The 23,372-nt window shown below is 48.5% G+C and overlaps 1 protein-coding gene across 1 annotated transcript in view; it reads left to right on the top strand.

The window, feature by feature from the left end:
- Positions 1-591: 591 nt before the first annotated feature.
- LOC119404618 (mediator of RNA polymerase II transcription subunit 8) overlaps positions 592-23,372 on the top strand; it is a 43,168-nt gene continuing 20,387 nt past the window's right edge. The window contains exons 1-5 of the mRNA XM_037671182.2: positions 592-797; positions 904-1,022; positions 7,555-7,699; positions 9,808-9,948; positions 15,186-15,270. Coding sequence (XP_037527110.1) covers positions 792-797; positions 904-1,022; positions 7,555-7,699; positions 9,808-9,948; positions 15,186-15,270 — 496 coding nt within the window. The 5' untranslated portion in view covers positions 592-791. The remainder of the gene's footprint in view (positions 798-903; positions 1,023-7,554; positions 7,700-9,807; positions 9,949-15,185; positions 15,271-23,372) is intronic.

Genomic DNA, 23,372 nt, shown 5'->3' with positions numbered 1-23,372 from the left:
GCAGAATGCAGGAGCAAAAATAAATATCCTGTGCGTTTCTCTTCCACAGCTTGTGTTTTTATTCGCGGCGCCAGAAACTGGCGAAATAGTTTCGGACCGCTAGAGCCGGAAAGTGGGTAAAGGTTTTGGACCGCAAAGGGTTAAGATGCGCAACTCTGCTACCTCCACGGCGCGGTAGTTCACCGCAAAAGGCCCTCGCTCCTCCCATGTATTCGCGCGGCGCCTTGGACACTCCCCCTATTCTAGGTAAGAAAAGAGACGCTCGTGGTCACTCTAATACCGGCGATTAACTTGACTGTCGATGACTAGTGCCAATACAGTTCACTGCGGCGGCGGCGTCAAAAAATTCAAAAATTGGCCCGAGCGTCAGCTTCTCCGCAACGCATGGTTGCTCGCTCCACCTAGATATATGAGGGCGTTAAAAAGTCAATCTAGAGATTTTTTCTTGCAATCTAGGGTATTTTCAGGGGTCAATATAGGGATAAAACGTTGGCTTCTATAGGTTAGCATCACTGACCTTTTTTTTCTTTTAATTTTCCAGGCTACGCCGCGCATTGAGCGCAGGCGACCCGATTCAAAGGGTATAGCCAGATCGCCATCGCCATCGGAAGCTTCGATACCATTTACCTTGTCACTGCCGTATAACCAATGCCTCGGTATAACCAACGTTGGTATAACACACCTAACACAAGCATTAGACCAGTGATTAGACGCTTACCAATGAGATACTCCTCTGAAACTATAGAAGTCTAGTCATTTTATTGTCCGAATGGTCTTCCGCTGCTGATGCTATGGAGGTGAGCCTACTACCTTTCGAACATACATACCTTTCAGGCGTTCATTTCTCATTCATTGCACGTGTACAATATTCACAGACACTGCGCCGTATTTGTGTCATTCTAGAGAGAAGAGAAAGCTTTGGATGTGGCCCTCGATGCCATGATCAGCCGAACACAGGACCTGAAGAATTCTATTGCTGGCTTCATCATCAAGCTTGAAACCGAGTACGAAACGCTGCAATGGTGAGTGCGTGGTTTTTTTATTGATTGATTGATCCTAGAGGAATGGCACAACCTACCACGGGGGATCGGCCACGGGGGCAGTAGGATGTGTGAGTGGAAAAAAAGAGAAAAAAAAGGACAATTCTAAAGAGATAATTTTAGATAAGCGAAAATATTATTTGTGTTTGCGGTTTCCCAATTGAATGCTAAAAAGATAGAAAAAAAAGGAAGAGAAAGAGTATGAAACTACTCATAGGCGAGTACAATGTTCCCCCACTGAACTTTTACCTGCACAGGTCTGGTCTGTCTCAGTCACATTTATGCCACCACTGCAACGAGAGTGAATCTCTGCACCACTTCTTTATAACATGCAGATTGTACAAAAATCAAAGAAAAAGACTGCTAGAGGAACCCCTCCGAAGGATGGGATTGAATTTATCCCTTCCGATGGTTCTTTCCTTTGGTGCAATTGAATTGGGCCACAGCCACAGGAACGTTTTCGAAGCCGTATGCGATTTTCTACGGGAGACAAAGCGAATTGCTTTGGCGCTCCTTTAAACCGCGTTTTGCGACCGATGCCGAGCGGCTGAGGTCGGAAAGGATATGGTAGGCACGCGCGCGCCGATATGACCCGAACTGAAGACGGTAGAAACGATAACATTTGCATTACTTAGCCCTAAATTGTCCTATTTCATGATAAACAGAGGGGCGCGATACTACGGCACAGACAGAGAAAGAAGGACACGGCACTGTAGTATCGGTGTGTGTGTGTGTGCCGTAGTATCGTGCCCCTCTGTTTATCATGAACCAACTCGCCCAACTTTTTACTTCACTGCCCTATTTCAATCTGCGAGTATTGTACATGACGTTGCGCATGTATTGTTCTCACAACATCCTGCCGTTCATTTTCTATCACACAAAGCGCGCTCTGCTTGATGCTACTAGCTGCAATTCTTATGCTGCCGAAGTGCTTCAGCCAGCCGTTCGTAATGCTCTAGAATCCTTCGGGTGCAAAGGATTGACCAGCGGGTTCCATAGCTAGCTGACGACAAAAGGCTGCGCCACACGTCATGGCACGTACACGTACTCGTTGCACCCCGTAACAAACCCAAGTGGAAGGAAAAGTTGTCCCCAGCCTCCTCAACTCGGGGCATCCTCTCACTTATCATATTCTGAAGGCTCAGCGAGAGAATAAGAAGCATTTTTCCCAGCTTTCATTACGCCCCTATCTCTGCTCCCTCCCTTATCCACCCATAAGGCATGGTATCCCATGCCTCTCTCTCTTTTCTTTAATTATTCTTCCAGATCTCGCCTTTGACCTCGTGGCAGTTCTTTCATTATGGGTGTCCGCTGTTTCCGAATGTTTTCCTGGATGGCTGCTGGTTGATGTGAAAAGCACGGGCCTCCCTTTCATTGATAGCATTGGGCTGTCTGCAGTCACTTACAGAACGACGCACAGTCCCATAAGAAGCGTAGACAAGAAAGTACAGGAAAACGGCGGGTGCGGTACGGCAAAGGTATACTTTAGACGAATACAGGTGCTACTGGCACTCACGGAAACGTAATGAGGCGGGTTGCTTTTCAAGTTATTTAAAGAGCCTTCAAGCACACAGATGCACACACACAGTGCTGTACGCTGCTACGCTCACTCTTTTTTTTGGGGGGGTGTGCGTGTGTGTTTGTTAGGCCTCTGACTTGTGCGCCCAGCTTCTTACCTCCTAGTTGACTTTCCCCCTATCAGTTTTCGACTTCTAAAGTTATCCCTGAACGCGTGATAGATAGTGAATCTTTGTGGCTGTGTGAAGAAAGTGTTGCTGCTTTTCTCCTGGCAATCTCTCTCTTGTATTTGCATTATGTGTTAGTATTTATTCATATTTCACCGGCGAAAGCACGTGTTCTCACCTTCCGGCCGTCAACAGAAAGGCCACCCATGTTAGAACAACATAACAAAAACCGCGAAAAGCCGAAAGAGGTAAGTTTACCCAGAACGAACAGCCGTGTGGGTCCATGTTATGTGCTCAAAAAACATGTTAACAATTTAGAGTACCATGCACTATACTACGGGAGGACATTAAGATTTTGCAGGACTGGGTTCTCTCTTTCTGTGTTGAGTGTGGCAGCCGTCTTACTGCAAAGATCTTATCGCTGACCGTTTCTGCAGTGCGCACTTCAAGCCTATTTCCTGCTCGTTCCTGCCTGCAACAGTGCATGAAAGCAAGAACCTAGCGTCAAAGGAAGAAGCAAAAAGATGGTTGATCCCTCCGTCATAGGAATCGAAATAACACGAAAGTAAAGCGTGCCCTTACAGAAGTAACTGAATGTTTACAGAAGTAACTGAATTGATATAAGAGAGTTTGCACGATGTATATTTATGTCTGGCAGCTATAGCACCGTTTACCGTGTACTTAGCTTTAGGTGCACGTTAAAGAACTACAGGTGGTCGAAATTTCCGGAGCCCTCCTCTACGGCATCCCTCATAATCACATCGTGGTTTTGGGACGTTAAACTCCGGATATTATTATTATTATTATTATTATTATTATTATTATTATTATTATTATTATTATTATTATTATAGTACCGCTTAACGTGAATGCATCCACTTTGATGATTGGTGGTACATCTCCATCCCGACGACTAACGTCCATGTTAAATGATTAAATAAACCCTTGTGGTAGCTGCAGTAGTTAACGGTGAAAGCGTAATCAGAGAACGAGGTGTGATAGCCAGAAGAGCGTCGCATGTTGGACGCAGAACTTGGTCGCCATTCCGCGGCAGTTTAAAATGTGATTGAACACCATGGCCGGACTAGAGGGAAACGCAAAGCGCATCGTGCTGCCCCGGTAGCCCGGCCGCGATTTTTCTCGGGGCGAGCGTGTCAGCAGGGAACGCGGTGTTACAGCCAGGTAAGGCAGGCGCACGTCGCAGAGCTATTTTAGGGGCGAAGCTCCTTAAAGCGGCACCCGTTTGTCCCCGTCGTAGTGCGTAACCAGTCTTAACGCTAGTACCAGATCTTGACCTCCAAGGTGGTGCCAGTGGGAGATTTCTCCTGTGCGTTGTTGAACAATAAAAAATTCGCAGCGTGCGCGTTAACTAAAAGCCGACTTCTGTCTCTCGTTCCCCATTAGCAGCCATTGGCATGTTCCAGTAGGAAACGTTAGTAGAAGTAGAAGTGTAAGTGTTAGCTAAAAGCCGACTTCTTCTGTCTCTCATTCCCCATTAGCAGCCATTGTTTACCTCCAAGGTAGTGCCTGGTGAGATTTCTCCTGTGCGTGATTAAACAATAAAAATTCACAGCGTACATATAAAATTAAAGTGAGCTGCAAGTCGCCATGACTCTCATCGACCCTTTAGTATAAACCGGCCCGATCTCACGTCGTTGATGATGTACTGGGCGTGAAGCTGCGCGACGCTGCCGCCAAGATCCTGCCGTACGAGAGCTTCGCCCCACTCATCATCATTAACCCCGTGGATATGCTGTGGAATTTTTTTTTTGTTTGGATTAGCGTGATGCTATGACCGAGGCCGACGCTTTTACGATGGATGGATGGATGCTATGAGCATCCCCTTTATAACGGGGCGGTGACATGTCTGCCACCAGGCAGACATGTCGAAGGCGAAAAAAAAAAAAAAAGAAAGAAGGAAAAAAAACTTCCTTGTTTCATGTTGTCCTAATGCCTTATCTACATTGATTAAATCTATGTTATTATACCAAAAAATATAAATTCACGGTCCATCTCTCTGCCTCTTAAGGCAGAATGACCTTTTTTTTTCCCGAATTATTTATTTTTGTACTTTATCTCTACTTTTCTGCCACCAATACTCTAACCGTCTCTTACTTATTTCTATCGCGGACGTGTTCAGCTTTCCATTGTTGTCCCTAAAACCCAAGGCTTCATGTAGACTCGTGCCCACACGTATACCTGGGTGAATATCGCCACATTCAATCAGTACATGTTCCATCGTTTCCTTAGTTCCCCCGCAGCATGTACATTGTTCTTCGTTACTGAATCTCGCTTTATAACTACGCGTTCTAAGGCAGCCCGACCTTGCTTCAAACAGTAAAGCGCTTCCCCTTGAATTATCATAAAACCTTTCCCTCCTTATTTCGTTTTTTCCTTTTCGGTAGTTACTCAGAGCCGGCTTCTTTTCCATCGCTGTCATCCAATAAGTCCTCTCCGCCTCTCTGACCTTCCGCTTAATGCTCCTTGTTGCCATATCGCCTGCACTGCTAGCCGTATATTTACTGGTGAGCCTCCTAGTTCTTTTTTTCCACTGCGTGTCAACCCTTTTTCTATACAAATACCTGAAAACCTTCTCTGCCCATCTACTCTTCTTCATTTTCCTCAGCCTCTCTTCGAATCTCATTTTGCTCTGAGCTTCCCTCACTTCAAAGCCCGTCCATCCCATATCACCCTTTACAGCCTCATTTGTTGTCTTCCCGTGAGCGCCAAACGCGAGGCGGCCCACCGTCCTTTGATTTACATCCATTCCAGTTTGTACCTCTGACCTCATGCACACCACTGAGTTCCCAAATGTAAGCCCCGGGACCATCACACCCTTCCACAGCCCTCGAAGCACCTCGTACCTATTGTATCCCAGTAAAGCTCTGTGCTTCATAATTGCAGCATTCCTCTTTCCCTTTGCTACCAATGCTTTCTACGACACTTGGTCTAAGATCGCCACCTCGCAGTGTGTTAAGGCATCGACAAAATTGAACTTCTATTGAAAACGCACCGAATGGGGTGGACGTGTAACGCGTTGCAGGTGCTAATCGTGGAGGCCACAGTAATGACGAATTGCTTTGCTTTACCGCTCCCAGAGGGCAGCACCACCCCGCCGACCAGGAGAGTGGTAGATATAAAAGGCGCGTTTGTAAAGCTTCTAGAGTCTGTGACCGTGGCACAGTGGATAGCGTGCCCGGCATCTGTTGTTGCCGACCGAGCGGTCGTGGGTTCGATGCCCGTTGGCGGAACTTTTTTTCTTTGCCATCTGATCGTGTAAATTTTTTCGACGTCATTTCCGTGATGGAAATATGTCACTGAAGTCTTGGTGGACCCCGGCATAAAACACTTTCGTGTTTAAAAAAGAAATGCAATGCAAAGCACAAGACAACACTACTTTCTTTAAATTGTTCTCACACGCTGCTTGTCAGCAGCTCACGAGTCTCGGGTACGGCGGCAATGCAGTCGGGGTGAGCATCCACGTTGCGGTGCCTACCAGATTGTTTCTCGTGGTCACTGCACGACAGCGCCACAATGCGTTGCAAAATGTGGATTCCCGCTATTCATCCTCTGAGTGAACAACACACTGCCATTCGATATAGAGTCCAAAGGGCAGCTGCTGATATAGCTGCCAACTGCTGACGCTGCCGGATCTCTTTGTCAGGAGACAAAGGGGCACAACGATTCGTGGGAAGTGATGACGGGGCGAGGTGCACCTGTGGCGAGGGCTGCTGAAAATTGTTCTACGCGTCGTTTTGTCTGCGGATGCGATATCATTCTACAGGTCAATTTGTTTCACTTGCATTTTGTAAACCATTTCGCAGTGGCACTGCACTTCGGCATTCGTTTCAGGAGTTTAGCATGGCGGCGTCGGCACCGCAGTATTCGTTTTGTAAAAGTGCAGCTGTGGTGCAAAACTAGTTCACAAATTCGCTGCACCTTCTCGTGAGGTAGTGCAGAGTCCGTGCAGCGAAAGATGGCTGGAACAACAGCAGACGACAAAGCCGACTGCATTTTAAAGGCATCCAACAAATACATCAGTGAACTTGTTCCGGTAGTTGCAAATGCCAGGCCACAAAAGCGGCACCGACTTCCATGTATCACAACCACCACAACTTGTGAGACAACTGACCATTAAAGAGGGCTTCCACGGTTTCTGCATCGTCGTATTCGTTTCAGCATCGCGTACATTTTACTTGGTTTGGGAAAACTGTTTTCAGCAAAGTGAATAAAGTTTTGTGAAAGAATGCAACAGTTGTGTAACTAGCAAGCATAGATTTTCTTTTCAAATGACTGGCACTTTGGAAATATGAAAGTGTTCCATCTCACTAATGCCAGCAGACAAGTACTACAAGGCAACAGATGTTATTGGCATCTGTAGCAGCCGATAATAAACTGTAGCGTCAGACTGAGGTGTGTCATGCAGCATTTATGTGGGTGATCTAGAAAGCACAGAAACACACCTCTTTATGAACCCCAGTAGACAGTGTGCATGCTCCTGGATATAGTGCAACATTACAGTTGGGTCACTATGTACAGTCGTCAGCAAGCTTAACTTGAACGCTCCGCAGTGCGGCCTGTACTGGTTTGACTGATGCCAGTCACGAAGCCCTGGCCGCTGTTAATACCTCAGTATGCTTGGATAGCATGTCGGCATGCATTGGTAACATTTCGGCAACAGAACCCAAAGTTATGTGGCGCTGGTGTCAATCAAACCGTTTCAGGACACGCTGCGGAGCGTTCGGGTTAAGCTTGCTGACGACTGTACACGTTGTCTTTGATTATGAGACTCCTGTGGGCCAACGAGGACTGTTTCAATATGTTTGCAGGCCGTCCGTTCTGAACAGTTTCGCCCTCTTGTCTGGACAACTGAACACCCTGATGAAAGTGCTGCGAAACGAGAAGACACCGCCACTCAGGAATAGAATCCTGCTGCCACTCTTTTTGAACCCCGAGCGGGATGAAGAGCTAGCTGTACGTAAGGCCAACGATTTGTTCAGTACTTGATTTCACTGCTTTTGACCCACCTGCACAGTTTTAAATGGGGCCATGTCAGCCACTGGCATAGTATGCACCGGCATGTATGCAGGGGGCTGTACCCCAAGAACAGTTTACTTCCCACCGTTGCCACCCAAAGGCAGGCAGGCCGTTGTGAGAAGTACATCATCGCTTCGTTATCATTTTCGCATCCATTGTGAAGTTTGTTTTCTTTCAAAATGACCATAGGTGGAGGGGTAAGGTGCTGCTGTGAAACTTGCCTTCCCCTGTTGGAGAATTCTGCAAACACCTATGGTAGTATCTACAGCAACCTCCACATATCATGACTATCCTGGGTTGTGTCCGTCGTTCATTTTTCATGGCTGATCTGTTTCTTGGCTAAAGAATTTGTGACACATTGTGAAGTATTTATTAATGAAATGCCTCAGAGCAGTGCTAGCACATCACCGCAACATTTTTCTGTAGCCGAGCCATCTAACTGACTAAACTTCCCGTCTAACTTTCCTTTGTTACTTGGCACTACAACCAGCCTGCATTAACACCCTTCACCAGTGAAGATCGTGCCCAAAACAGCAAGGGCATGTGGCAAGCTAGGCAAGACGATGCATGTAGCAAAGTGGAGAGCGCGGTCCTGGCGGGCTTTGCGAGCAAACGTTGCTTAACGTGCACTTCGATGGTGGTAGTGATTGATGTGTCACTGTAGACTACACAGTAGTTTGAACATTGACGTGCATGTCCACAACCTGGCCTTTGATACCAAACTGGCCTCCGCCATGCCACCTCTGTGCCGTGCGCTAAGAAGCTTCACTGGTCATCCACCTCCGCAGAGTGGAATGGCTCACGAACTTTTCTCCCAACATTGAGATTCCGTTATCCTTATACAGGGGTGACAATGCCAACTGTGTGAGCACTGCGCAAGTGAACGCTTCTAGCTTAAACTGAGCACAAGAATCAATGCACTAAACCTACACCCTCCTGCCCACCTGTTCCCCTCTAGTGTGCTCCTGTACAACTTAACAAGCATTTCGCACACACATGAAGAGCTGTACTTTCAATTTGTATTTGCTCTCCAGGGGCCGTATTCTGAAATGATCGTGAAAGGCGACAACAGCCAAGTTGTTGCTTTTGGTGTGTGCCGATTGGCTGTTGAGCAAAACAGGAAAGGTGACGGCGCCATCTAGTATTTCCGTCAATGTCACGGTGCTCTACAGCACCGTGGATGTGCCTGGAATAAACGAACACACCTTATTACCATATGTTGGTGGTAAAGTCTAGCATTTCAGTGACGTAGATGGCAGCCTCTAGTATTCAGTCCTTGGTGGATGTGCACAGCATTTTTTACGCTGAAGCTTTCGGCGAGCATTACCTTGTTGTGTTTTCAGTAATCGTTCTTTTGCCAGTGCATATTTCTTGTGGTCCGAACGTGCCAGCAGCATGCACTGTGCGTTGCTCGCATGGTTTATCGCACGCCAGCAGCACGTTGAAATGTTGAGACGATGTCGCTGCAGCGGCACGCCATAGCCGAGTTTTCTAAGTAAGCATGTTAAACTCTTAACAAAAATACACATCACACAAGGTTGCATTCTTTAAATATTATAAGCACTTTAAACTATTACACGTGTAACCACAGCCAAGCCTGGCCTCTGCGTAGAAGCCAGTGTACACTCAAAAATGCCACACTCGGGTCGCTCTGTATTCCTACAGTACGCTCGCTCTTGTGTTGTGAGACGTTTGTAACAACAGCGGCCAGAGCAATAATGACGTCATGGGAAAGCAGTTAATTCAGTTGCTGAACACGTCAGACTATACGTTGCCTTTCGCAGTTGTTTCAGAATACCCAGTGAGTCATGCCTGCCACCTAAGTACTTGCATTTCTTGTAGAAAAGGCTTAGTAATGTCCCAACAGATCACACTTTGGTCACTTGGAAAGTGTGTTATTTTGCAGTATAAGGAGGATGGAAACAGGTCTACATGTGAAAAATTAGGCGAGAAAAATTTACTGCTCATTTAATTGTTGACAGCCGACAGTTGCCTGTCAGGATTGTGTGGGAACCGAGCTGTAAAATTAAACCATTGCATTGCAGAAGCTGACTGAGAACCGAATTCAGTTCTTTAATCATGAAGTGGTGCCCGACTACCTGCGCACCAAGCCAGATCCAGAAATTGAGGCTGCAGAGCTCCAGATCAACACCAAGGCCAGCCAGATGTCCATGGATGCTGCCCAGGCAGGTATCTTCTGTGCATCACATTACTGCAGCCCTTTAATCCAGGGTGCGCATAGGTCCTTGAAATCCTTGAAAACCCTTGAAATTGAAAATTTCGTTTTCAAGGCCTTGAAGGTCCTGGAATTTTGTTCCGGTCCTTGAAAACCCTTGAATATCGGGGATTTTCTGAAGGTCGGATTGCACGACTTGCAATTCACGGCAGTTGAACGTGGTGGCGGACAAACTTAATTGCTTATCACGTTCCGCGACACCGCGATTGTGAAGTCGAAGTCGGACAAGGTCAAAGCGCCTGTGTTAGATTGGTGAGATCAAGGCATGCGTGCACATGCAGCGCAATTCTTTTTATCTGGCTTGCTTTGGCTTCGGTTGGCCAGAAGCCATAAGCTGATGGCCACAGTGAGGTTACAGCATCTTAAGCTCTCCGGAAAAAGAAAAGTTGCACGAATGCGCTTATTGCAGTAGACTTTACGAGTGTTTGAAATGTTTTCTTTTGGCTTCGGTTTTAGTGATATCCCTCAGCAACCCGCCAAAAAAAAAGTTTGCAGTGGCTTAGCTCGGCTATGCCAGGATATACATAGCGTTAGCAAAGGTTCAGCTGATTATTCTTAGCTTTCCAGATTGTCTAGGATTATTAGCCTTCTTCTGTTCATTCTTCGTACGCTGAACCGCTAATTGCCAGGCAACTACTTCGGGATCTGATGAGATAAGCTTCTCGGCTCTTCTGCGCCGTTGAGCAGCATTTGTGCTCTCCTTCTCCATGGCGTTACCCACCTGCAAACGCCAGTCAGAGGCGCTATCAAGCGGCTCCAGAGCTGTTTTAAACGGCGACTGCACAGCGAAGGCGAATAGCTGCCATGGCTACGACGTCACTCCTCTCGAATGCGCAGACCAGCAGCGGCGAGTCGCGCGCGGCGGTGGCGGAGTCTGCGTGCGTGCCGGCGCCAGTGTGTCTCCGCGGCTACGACAGCAGCGGCGAGTCGCGCGTGGTGGTGGCAGAGAGCGTGTGAGATGCCGGCTCCGGTGAGCCAGCTGTGTGACATCACTGATCCTCGCACATGTGCAGCACGGCTCATGAGGATCTACGCGAAATCGGCTCCAGCTAGGCAAGTGTAGCTAACGCTACAAAATACAGCACACTCTCACTAGCCTCAGCCACCTCAGCAGTATCTGTTGGCCACATTGTGCGCTGTGTAGCTTGTCAGCGCTTGCTCGTGCTCCGGTGATGTTTTCTTTCGCACGTGTCGGTTGCGGGGCTCGTTGAATTTTGCATGATCGTGCATGCAGGTGGCATAATTTGGAGTCATGCCTGGGAAATGTAAGTTCCAGAGCGCTTGGCTCAACAACGATGATTATAAGCGTTGGATTGCGCCGGATACATGTGACCCCCACCGTGCAAAATGCACTTTGTGCAAGACCTTTGACATCGCTTCTGTGGGCGAATCTGCTCTCAAGAGCCATGCAAAAAGTACAAAGCACTGTGGAATTATGAAAATGGCAGCTGGAAACTCGATGCAGACCTACCTGACAGCAAGCACAAGTGAGCGGCCCAGTAAGTCGGCTCCATCCCAAGCGATCGATCTAAGCAGCGCCTGCAAGTCGCACGAGGTGGTTACACTGATGCGGAGATTCTATGGACAATGAAAGTGATTACCTCCCACTACTCGTACAGATCGTCAGCACAAACCGGCGACTTGTTCAAGCGGTTGTTGCCTGACAGCGATGTGGCCAAATCATTTTCTTGCGGCAAGAAAAAATGTGCGTACGTGGCGTGCCATGGACTTGGGCCATTTTTCTTGTTGTGCTTGCAAGAAGAGGTACAGAAGTCCGAATATTACGTCGTGCTTTTTGACTAGTCAATGAACGACTTCCTCCAAGAAAAGCGAATGGACGTGCATGTGCGGTATTGGGACTCATCACACAAGGTGGTCACTAGGTACTACACCTCCGCTTTCATGGGGCACTACACGGCAGACGATATGCAGAAGGTACTTCTGAAGGCATCGGAGCCTTTGCCACTTGGCAAGATTCTTCAGATCTCTATGGACGTGCCGAATGTGAACATAAAGTTTTTCAGGAACATGCAAGCTCATTTTCAGGAAAACCATCAGGTCCAATGTGTCGACTTGGGGACGTGTGGCCTTCATACTGTCCAAAATGCCTACAAAGCAGGCGTTGCAGCCTCTAAGTGGGGCATCGACAATCTACTGTCAAGCATGAATGCACTCTTCCATGACTTGCGTGCACGAAGGGACGATTTTTCAATTTTCAACAAAATTCCTCTGCCGATTGTGTCGTATCGATGGGTGGAAAACACAATTGTGATTGAGAGAGCTTTGCTTCTTTGGAATGATATGAAGAAATATGTGGAGTCCGCAAGAAGCAAGCAGGTGAGCTTACCGAAGTGTGCATCCTTTGAAAATATGAATAGCTTTTGTCGAGACTCCTTGACATTGGCAAGACTGAACTTCGCCCTCTGTGTCGCATCGATTATTCAGCCATTCTTTAAAGACTTTCAGTCCGACAAACCCATGATCTTTCTTGGGAAGGACCTTGAAAGTATTGTGCGGAAGCTCCTTTCAGAATTCATGAAAGCCTCAGTGTTGTCGTCATTGGGAGGAGGGGTTGATAACCCCATTGACCACACTCCACTTGAAAAAGTGGATATTGGTCCCAAGTGTGAACAAGCACTGAAGGATTCAGTGCTTGTTCACACTTGGGTTCACACTTGCGCCCTGTGTGTTACATCGTCTCTCTTGTGTCCGTGTCAATTTTTGCGCAACGTCATACCCACTAAAGGATTCAAAAGCTAGTGCAGAGGATGCATTTCAATTCAGAATGGAGTGCAAACAATTTTTGGCAGCTGTGACCAAGAAAATACTGGAATGAAGTCCCCTGAAGTCATCTTTGGTTAGAAACCTGTCCTCTCTAGACCTGCGGCTCATGTGCTCAAAGCCAGATCGGTGCCTGGTGGCCCTAAGGAAGGTGCTAGACAGCCTGACCATGGCAGGAAGACAGCTGGCGGGAATAATGCTGGAAGCGTTCAAGCATGAGCTTCGCCTCTTTGAGAGGAGCGTCAGCAGGCTGGATGAGTTCTTTCGCGAACTCTTGAGCTTCCATCCCTCCTACAAAGAGCTATGGAAAACAGTCAAGTTCCTTCTTGTTCTTAGCCATGGACAAGCAAGTGTTGAACGGGGGTTTAGTGTCAACCGCCAAATCTCCATAGAGAACTTGAAGGGCTTGTCGTATATTTCACAGCGTGTCATATGTGACTCTGTGGAGAGGGCAGGTGGCATTTTAAATGTCGCCATAACAAAAGAGCTCAGATTGGCTGTGTCCGCAGCGAGGCAGCACTATGGTGCACACTTAGAATCAGAGAAGAAAAGGGGCCAAGAAAATACTAATCAAACAAAAAGACGCTTTATTATAGAGGAACTTGAATGTATGCAGCTGAAGAGGAAGAAACTGGGAGCACTTGTTGCTGATTTGATAACCTCTGCTGATGACTTTGCCGAAAAGGCAGAAGCGACCGGGGACATCAGACATGTAGTGAAATCCAACAGCCTGCGAAAGTTAAGACCGATGAACTTGACAGCATTAAGACATAAATAGAAAAAAAATTAAAAGACCTGCCCTGAGCCTTAGAGCTTCTAATGTAGTGAAACTGTGCAACGAGTGAAGTGAACATCCTTTGTGTGCATGCAGTTGCGATTCGTGACACCCGATGGACGCAAATGTCCATGTTGTGCCATTGGTGTCTCACGTTTCATTATATTGCTGCCTTTGAGAATACTGCATATAACACGGCTGCCTCATTGCCACAAGGGAATACAAGCACGTGTAGAACAGTGTTTTAATGACTACTTGTCAGACGACAGTTCTGTATGGAAACGGAAAGTGATGTCTTCTCATCTGAGGAGCCTGATGACATTTGGGCCATGCATGAAGCCTTATGTCGAACATGTCCAACATGGACAGTACGTTGGACAATCCTGATGTTGGACAGTATCTCCAACATCAGGATTTACTTAAATATGCTCTTGCAATTCTTTTTATGCAATTTGGTAAATAAAGGAACACCGTTTAATTGAAATAATGATGCCATTTCGCTCAGGAAAAAAAGCTTTACAAACCGAGCAAGAACAAATTTGGTACAATTTTTCTCCTCGTTCACGGTCGTGAAATCGTTCACGGTCGTGAAAGGTTTAAGGAAGAACATGAGACTGAATTTTTGATCATGACTTATGCATCCCATTGCAAAGTGGCAAAATTTAAGTGAATTCAGTGCAATAGAAAGCTTGTACCTACACTTTTCTCTACTGAAGTTGAATCATACGGACCACTGTATGGCAATACTAACTGGTGGCAAAATGAAAATAACACTCCTTGCTCCTTTGGAGTAACAGAAGCCTATCATAAAGCCACACTTTTTGCCAGATCAGGAAATAAGTCCTGGTTGCCATGTGTGGCTTCATTGCTGCCGCCTTGCTACAGGCGTTTTCTGGTTTATTCTACTGCATGATGTGCCATGCAGGAAATCCAGGAACTGTGCTGGCTTCACACTTTTAGACTCCATTCGAAAATAGTGGAAGGCAGCAGACATTTGAAATTTCAGTTAAGACTTTTTAAAACTATAATGGATGCTCTGGTATGCTGGGAATAGTTGGGCACCCAATTCATGGTTCTTTTTCGGAAGTCTTCTTTGTGCAGCTTTCTTTAGGCAGCCATTGAACTGATTTAAATAAAATAAATTGTATTTAAAAGAGAGGCAGTCATTCAGGCTTTCAAATATTTGAAGACTTAGATGAAGCTTGTTGATATATGAGATAGATGGTTATAGGTCTTGTTTGTTTCCGTGAAAGAAAATGGATGTTGCTTTTGGACAGTTGCAAGGCTTTTTATTTGCTCTGCCATTGGCAGGCCATCTTTGTATGTCCAACATCCAGATTGACTGAAATATGCTCTTGCAAACAATCCTACCATAAGAGGCTTTTGTAAAAAGGACCCTGCATTTATTCTAAATTCTTTGGGGAGAAATCAGGCTTAAGCTAATAGTGGTAAATCTTATTCGAGGTGCGAAAATTGGAAATGATCAAGTTTTGCCGATGTACATGCCTTAGCTGTACAAGCTCATTCAGCCATACAAATGTTTAACAAATTGATTGGAGGCAGTTCAGTGCAGCCAGCTTTCTCACATCTGTCCTGGTTGACATTGAGATGTACATTTGTTCTCATGACAGAAACAAATAGCATCACTCAACAAAATTGTGAACACCATTGAGACACTGCTGAAGACTACGCGTGAAGACTGGGAAAGCACATCAGGTGAGCTCACACTTGCCTCTTCCGTCCACCACATTTGTCGCATGATAGCGTCAGCAGTGGCCTGTAGAAAAGTGCAATAGGGCTTTCATGGCCTTGTTCAATTGGCTGTGCCTGTTGTTTTCCCAGCGAGGATTAACCTTCCCGCCTTTATTATATAAAGCTTAAAATAACAGAGCTGAGCTAGTTGGTCAGTATTCAGGTGAGAGAGACGGGGCGTGCAAACAAGGACACAAGAGAGAAGAACCACATACGCTGTTGTGGTGTCTTGACTTCTCTCTTGTCCGCCTTTGCTCGCCCTGTCTCTTTAACATGTTTGTTATGTAATTGTTTTTTTCTTATATGAGCTGGCTGCCCATACTGTGTGCTGTGTATGAGCAATGAAGGTGCTGTAATGTTTCTCACTGGGATGCACCTTGTGTGTGCATTTAATGGGGCTCACAACTGTTAGCAAAACTACCACTTTGTTTGAGCATGTGGCGGCCATGGTTGGGGACCCAAGATCAAGGCCCATCATTGGAGACATGTACACCTGTGAGCAGAAGTATACGGACCACGGAAATGCAAGCCGAAATCGCTGTTTACGCCGTTTAGTCGCGAACCATCTGCTGTTGAGAGTATTGCTTTGACGGAATAGCTCTTGAGAGCATTACTCTGACTGAATTTGTCAGAGAAACGTTCTTGACAGTTCACGGCTCCCCACTAGACGGCAAAGGTATACAGACGGCAATGGTCCGTATACTTTTGCTTACGGGTGTACATCTTCGTTGAGTGACACAGCATGCATTGTTTCTCTATTCTCGTACATCGCTGTGCTTTCCACTCGCCTGCATCCATCCACAAGTGTTTTTCTTCGTTGAAATGTAGCTTTCATAGTGACCCTCCATTAGGCCTACAAGATAGCATGTGCCAAGGACGCTTTAGGCAGACAAGCTTCTCTTTTAAAGGGGCCCTGCAACATGGTCAGAAAAGGCTGTCATTTGGTAAATGAAGCTTCGTGAACATGTGAGCCAACTATTATAGTACTGCCGGATCATAGGCGTGCTCGGGTGGGAGGGGGCCAGTTTCACGTACCGCTCGGCAGCGCCACGGTACGCGAAAGTTGCGAATATCGAACTCGTAAATTATCCCCTTGAAAATCCTTTGTAAAAGTATAGAAATTCGCACGTCTATATCGAACGGTATTTTTACCCGCCATCGGATATCTAGAATGCCACGCGAGCTGGAAGGTACGCTTCGGCACTCGCTGCGCCCCGCGACCTTCGCGGCACCGCGCCTCAGCCGATACCCGAAACACTAAAAAAACGTGAGGGCGAGAGGGCTCGGACTGTACTCCTGTTGAGCGCATTCTCCAACTTGTGGAACGGCTTTCTTTTTTCTTTTTTTCCTCTCTCTCTCTTTCTCATGCTTTCTCCGCGTTACCGTCGGCTCATAGAGCAGAAACGAAGGAGCTGGCAGCCTCCTCCTTTCGCCTTTTCTTGTTAGAGCAAGAACGAAGGAGCCGGCAGCCTCCCCTTTCGCCTTTTCTTTCTTTTTTTTTTTTTTTGTTGCTGTTTTGTGAGTTTTGGTCAGCCAACCACAGCCCGCCCTTTTCGTATTTGCTCAGCCAACCACAGCTCACGCCTTTCGTACATCGCTGCTGCCCTCACAGGTAGCCAGGGTAGCCATCGCCGCCATCACGACTGGTCGCGAGCGCTTTGTTGGCGGAGTTCACTTCTGTGAGTTGTCGCAAACCACTGCATTTCTCTTTTGCGTGCGTGCTCCCCTGCAAGCTCAGAAACATCGAGCTGAAGTTTCTGCTGGCCAACACGACAGCGAAGCTGCAACCGCTCGACCAGGGCATCGTCAAATCCTTCAAGGTGGGCTACAGGAGGCGACTCCTTGATAGGCTGCTGGTCAGCCTTCGCATGGGCCCCGAGCTGAAGGTTGACCTGCTTGGTGCCATTCAAATGGTGACGGGTGCCTGGCGAGACGTGAAGATGGGCACAGTGGCCAACTGCTTCCGGAAGACAGGCTTCGTGACGGCGGAACTTGCGGAAAGCGGTGAAGACGGCGGCAACGAGCGCATAGACGACGCATTTCATGAGTTGTCGTCCCTCTTCCCGGCTGCCGTTCTACCCGAAGTGTTTGCGGACGATTTTGTGGATGTGGACTGCAATGTTCAGGCTGTTGCGAGCCTCACTGATGAGGACATTGTAGATGCGGTCGCAAGGACCCAGGATGCCCAGGCCGACAGCTCAAGTGGCGACGAAGATCGTCCGGACGAGGCGGCGGCTACACGCGTACTCCGCCGCTGAAGTGGCGGCAGCGTTCGGCTCAATTCGCCGTTTTTGCGGCAACATGGAGTGAACCGGGCTGTCACACCTAACCAGCCCCGATAAGATCGAGGCCAGCGTCTTCAACTTCATTTCGAAGACGAAGAAGCAGGCCAAGATAAGCAATTTTTTTTTCGCGCAAATAAAACATTCTGTTGCATTGTGTGTGTGGAATTAGTTGTCATTCTTGAATGCGCCAATTGTAGGTGATCGTCCACCACTGGTAAGGTCTCGGGGCCTGTATTTCTTTATATCGAATTTCTCATATATCGAACTAATTCGCGATCCCCTTCGAGTTCGATATATCCGTGTTCGACTGTACCACTGTTGGGACGAAGCACTCACCTTGTTCGCTCTTCAAGGTTGCCCTGCTTTTCAGCGCATCTTTGGCATTCTGTGCCGATGATGCGCCTCATAGCTGGCATTGCTTGGATGCAGTCATGGGCACGTTACCAGTAAAAAGTAACAGCGTTACAGTTACCTAAGCCAAAAAGGTAACTCTTTTAGCTTTTTACAGTTATAGTTAGAGTTTCCAAAAGTAACCTGTTAGTTACCGTGAAAAAGTAACGTTGTTACTTTTCCGTTACAGTAAAAAGTAAGTTATCGATCACAAAACAAATGCTGGAATTTGTTTAATAAAAACACCCCGCCACGGTGGTCTAGTGGTTATGGCGCTCGGCTGCTGACCCAAAGGTTGCGGGATCGAATCCCAGCCACGGCGGCTGCATTTTCGATGGAGGCGAAAATGTTTGAGGCCCGTGTACTTAGATTTATGTGCACGTTAAAGAACCCCAGGTGGTCGAAATTTCCGGAGCCCTCCACTACGGCGTCTCTCATAATCGTATCGTGGTTTTGGGACGTTAAACCCCAGATATTATTATTGTAACATGGTAGGGCGCAGACAAGAACGCCAGCGAAAGAAGAAGACGAAGACGGTTGTTGTTGGTGCTCGCGCTTGCTTGGCTTGGACCGCTGATCGCTTCAGCTACGGCAATCTTCTAATAAACGCGTTACTGCCTCAACGTTAAACGCATACCATCAAGTGGTGGAGAGTGCTGGTTCTGTTCTCCATCCTGGAGCTCCGCAGCCGGACTCTACTTTCCCCTAAAACAATGCCGAACGATGTTACACCGCCGAATGCTACCACACCCCAAGCTGCCTGCTGTCCCCGTGTTCCAAGAGAGCGGGACCCCGTCATTTTCAGCGGTACTGATGAGCAAGACGTCGAGGACTGGCTCTCTTCTTATGAACGAGTGAGTGTCAACAACAGGTGGGATGACAACGACAAACTTGGCCGCGTCCACTTCTACCTGAGAGGAGTAGCAGAACTCTGGTTGAACAACCACAAGGCTGAGATTTCCAACTGGGCCTCTTTCAAAACGACCTTCGTGGACGTATTCGGCCGACCAACCGTCCGCAAGCTCCGCGCAGAACAGCGCTTGCGTGATCGCGCCCAACTGGCTGGCAAGTGCTTCACTTCGTATATTGAGGACGTCGTAGGCCTCTGCCGCCGCTTCAACCCTGTCATGTCCGAAGCCGATAAAGTCAAGCACATCTTGAAGGGCATTGAGGACGATGCGTTCCACATGCTTGTGGCGAAAAACCCTGAAACAGTCGCAGACGTCATTCAGCACTGCCAGAGCTACGATGAGTTGCGAAAACAGCGCATTTCCACGCAACGTCCTAGTTCGGACACGACGAGCACGTCAGCAGCGACCGTTGGCACAATATCTTCGGACCCGGCGGTTTTGACACAGCAGATTCAGCAGTTTATCCGAGAGGAAGTGGCTCGCCAATTATCTCTTGCGCCCTTTCTCCCTGGGAATACTCATGGGCTCACTTCGTCGCTGTGACAAACCATCGAAGAGCAAGTCTCCGAGGCACTTCCGCCCACGTACCAGGCACCGCCTGTATCCGCGCCCCTCACCTACGCTGACGTCGCGAGAAGGCAGCCACATGCGCTGCCACCCATCGCGGACACTGCTCCCCAAACAAACGCCTTTTACGCAACGCGGGCGCCGGCAGGCCCGCACGTTCCTCTTTATGGCCGTCCTGCAACGCCTTCCAATAACCCTTGGCGCACATCGGATAACCGGCCAATATGCTACTACTGTTGTCTACCCGGCCATGTTGAGCGGTTCTGTCGCCGGCGCGTCCCTCGTCCAGGTACCATCGATGACAGCTACAGCTACGTCCGCCCAGAGCCAACACAGTCAATGCCTCCTCACGCTACTTCAGACACCTCTTCATCGAACCGCCACGCCTTCAACCCACGTCGATCGCCCTCCCCGTGGCGATGTTCGCTTTCACCCATGGTTCATCGACCACCACCCGCCCAAACGGAAAACTGACCATCGCAGTTCCGGAGGCAAGAACTGCGCCGCTGTCAAACTCTACAAGGCCTCGTTCTCTCCCTGCTAACGAAATTTCTGTGTACGTTGATGGTGTTGCCGTGCAAGCATTAGTCGATACTGGAGCTGCTGTATCTGTATTGAGTGAAGCAATGTGCCGCAAGTTAAAAAAAATTACGATTCCGCTTTCTGGCGTCTCCCTGCGCACGGCAACCGCGGATCACATAAAGCCTTCTATGACGTGCACGGCTCGGCTACTCATTCAGGACGTTTTCTATGTGGTCGAATTCGTTGTCTTTTCGCAGTGCTCGCACGACGTCATATTAGGCTGGGACTTCCTTTCCACACATCATGCCGTTGTTGATTGTGCCCATGCCGAGCTAGAATTATCAGCGATCGCCGAAGTCGATTCTTGCAAGTCTTCTTTTTCTCGTGTCCTCGTCGCCGCGGACACGGACATCCCACCTTTGTCTTCTGTTCTTGTGCCGATCTCCTGCGACTATGCTCCCTTCTCTAGCGCCATGTTCACGCCATCAGCAGACTTTGGCTCTCGCAAGAACTTCATTCTTCCCTTTGCTCTTCTCACGATCGTCGAACCTTGCGCAACCATTTATGTGACGAATCTGCTTTCGGTCCCAGCCACATTATTTCGCGGAGAATGTATAGGCCGACTTGAGGACATTGATTTTGATTGCGCCAGTCAAATGCCTGATCGCACGACAAGTGTCCAGGTCGACAGTGTCAATTCCGTTACCACGTCCGACGCATCCTCCCTGGACGTCTTCCTTCCATCAATTGATTCGGAACTTCCTGTTGCTCAACGGACCCAACTTTTGAAGCTCCTCGACCGCTTTCGGACGTCTTTCGACTACAAGCAACCCACTTTGGGCTGAACATCTGCAATCGTTCATCATATTGACACCGGCACCCATGCACCCCTGCGCCAGCGTCCATACCGGGTCTCTCACGCTGAACGCCGAGTTATTGACGACCAGGTGACCAATATGCTTAATCGTGGCATCATACAGCCGTCCCACAGCCCTTGGGCCTCCCCTGTGGTGCTCGTTAAAAAGAAGGACGGTAGCATCCGATTCTGTGTTGATTATAGGCGCCTTAACAAGATCACGCGCAAAGATGTTTATCCGCTCCCCAGAATAGACGACGTTCTCGACTGTTTGCAAGGGGCGGAGTTCTTTTCATCACTGGATCTTCGATCGGGTTACTGGCAGGTACCTATGGACGAAGCTGATAGCCCCAAAACTGCGTTCGTGACTCCCGACGGCTTGTACGAGTTTAACGTGATGCCGTTCGGCCTTTGCAACGCCCCTGCCACTTTCGAGCGTCTTATGGACAACACACTTCGAGGTCTCAAGTGGCAGACGTGCCTTTGCTATATGGACGACGTCGTCGTTTTCCCAAAGGACTTCGATACCCATATTCTGCGCCTCGCAAGTGTCCTGGAATGTCTCACACATGCTGGGCTCTAACTCAACTTGAAAAAGTGCCATTTTGCCGCCCGGAAGCTCACCATTTTGGGGCATGTTGTCAGCAAGGACGGTGTTCTACCCGACCCTGCGAAGCTCCGCGCCGTCGCCGAGTTTCCCAAGCCGTCAACACTGAAAGAACTCCGGAGCTTCATAGGCCTATGCTCGTATTTTCGGCGATTCGTCCGTAATTTCGCATCCATAATGGCTCCTTTAACACGCCTACTTGCTGACAGCCAAGGTGTCACGGCATGGTCTTCCGCTTGCGACGACGCATTCGCGAAATTATGTCATCTACTGACATCACCACCGATTCTTCGTCACTTTGACCCAGATGCCCCTACCGAAATCCACACGGATGCTAGTGGAGTCGGCCTTGGCGCTATTCTTGGTCAACGCAAGTCTGGCTTCGACGAGTACGTCGTTTCTTACGCCAGCCGCACTCTCACCAGAGCTGAAGAGAATTATTCGGTCACAGAAAAGGAATGTCTAGCCATCATGTGGGCAATCACAAAATTTCGACCTTACGTATATGGCCGCCCATTTGATGTCGTGACTGATCACCACGCCCTCTGCTGGTTATCGTCACTCAAAGACCCATCTGGTTGTCTAGCTCGTTGGGCATTATGTCTCCAAGACTACGACATCCGTGTTGTCTACAGGTCAGGCCGTCGACATTCAGATGCCGACGCTCTTTCCCACTCTCCTCTTCCCCATGAACACGGAACTGCGTCTGTTTCCAGCTACGATTCTGCGTCACTTACATACGCTGACATGCCATCTGGGCAGCGCCAGGACCCTTGGATAGTCTCTATCATGGAGTTCCTGTCTCGGCCATCACCACCTACCGCCACTCGTTCGCTGCGACGCACAGCTCGACATTTCACCGTACGCGACGGGCTCCTGTACCGCCGCAACTACTATCTGAGAGCCGCAAATGGCTGCTGGTGATTCCTCGCCAGCTACGGGCCGATATCTGCGCCTCCTTTCACGCGGATCCCCAGTGCGGCCACGCCAGTGTAATAAAAACGTATGCACGCCTCCGGCTGCGGTACTACTGGCGTGTAATGTACCGCTTTGTCCGACAGTACGTACGCTCGTGCTCCAAGTGTCAACGCCGGAAGAGCCCAGCGCACACAGTCACTGGACCACTACAGCCGTTGCCTTGTCCCTCCCGGCCCTTTGATCGCATGGGCATAGACCTGTATGGCCCCCTTCCCTACACACCTGACGGGAACCACTGGGTGATTGTTGCTATTGGTCACCTGACACGCTATGCTGAAACTGCAGTGCTGCCAGAGGCCACATCACGTGAAGTCTGCTTATTCATTCTTCAAAAACTCGTTCTTCGCCACGGCGCACCTCGCGAGCTACTCAGCGACCGCGGACGTACGTTCCTCTCTGAAGCCATGCAAGCCCTCCTTCGTGAATGCAACGTTGTGCATCGGACAACCAGCGCGTACCATCCGCAAACCAACGGAATGACTGAGCGCTTTAACCGCACACTGGGTGACATGCTGTCCATGTACATGTCCGCTGACCACACCAACTGGGACCGCATACTACCCTTTGTTACGTACGCCTACAATAGCGCCACTCAGTCTACGACAGGATTCTCTCCATTCTTCCTTCTTTACGGCCGTGAACCTTCCTCGTTTATGGATACCATTCTTCTGTACCGCCCGGACGCTTCAGAATCCACGACTTTATCTGAAGTCGCCAATTATGCCGAGGAATGCAGGCAACTCGAGTGTTCTTTAACCGCCAAAGATCAAGCGCGCCAGAAGGACCGTCACGACGTAAACCTGCCTACTCCGTCATATTCGCCTGGAACGTTGGTGTGGCTTCGCGTTCCCTCCTCTGCTCCTGGCCTTTCTACAAAGCTACTGCCTAAGTACGAAGGCCTCTACCGCGTCCTACGTCAAGCATCCCCAATCAACTATATTATTGAGCCT

Source organism: Rhipicephalus sanguineus, chromosome 9, assembly GCF_013339695.2.
Source record: "Rhipicephalus sanguineus isolate Rsan-2018 chromosome 9, BIME_Rsan_1.4, whole genome shotgun sequence".
NCBI lineage: Eukaryota > Metazoa > Arthropoda > Arachnida > Ixodida > Ixodidae > Rhipicephalus > Rhipicephalus sanguineus.
This window is presented reverse-complemented; position numbering and strand designations above follow the sequence as displayed.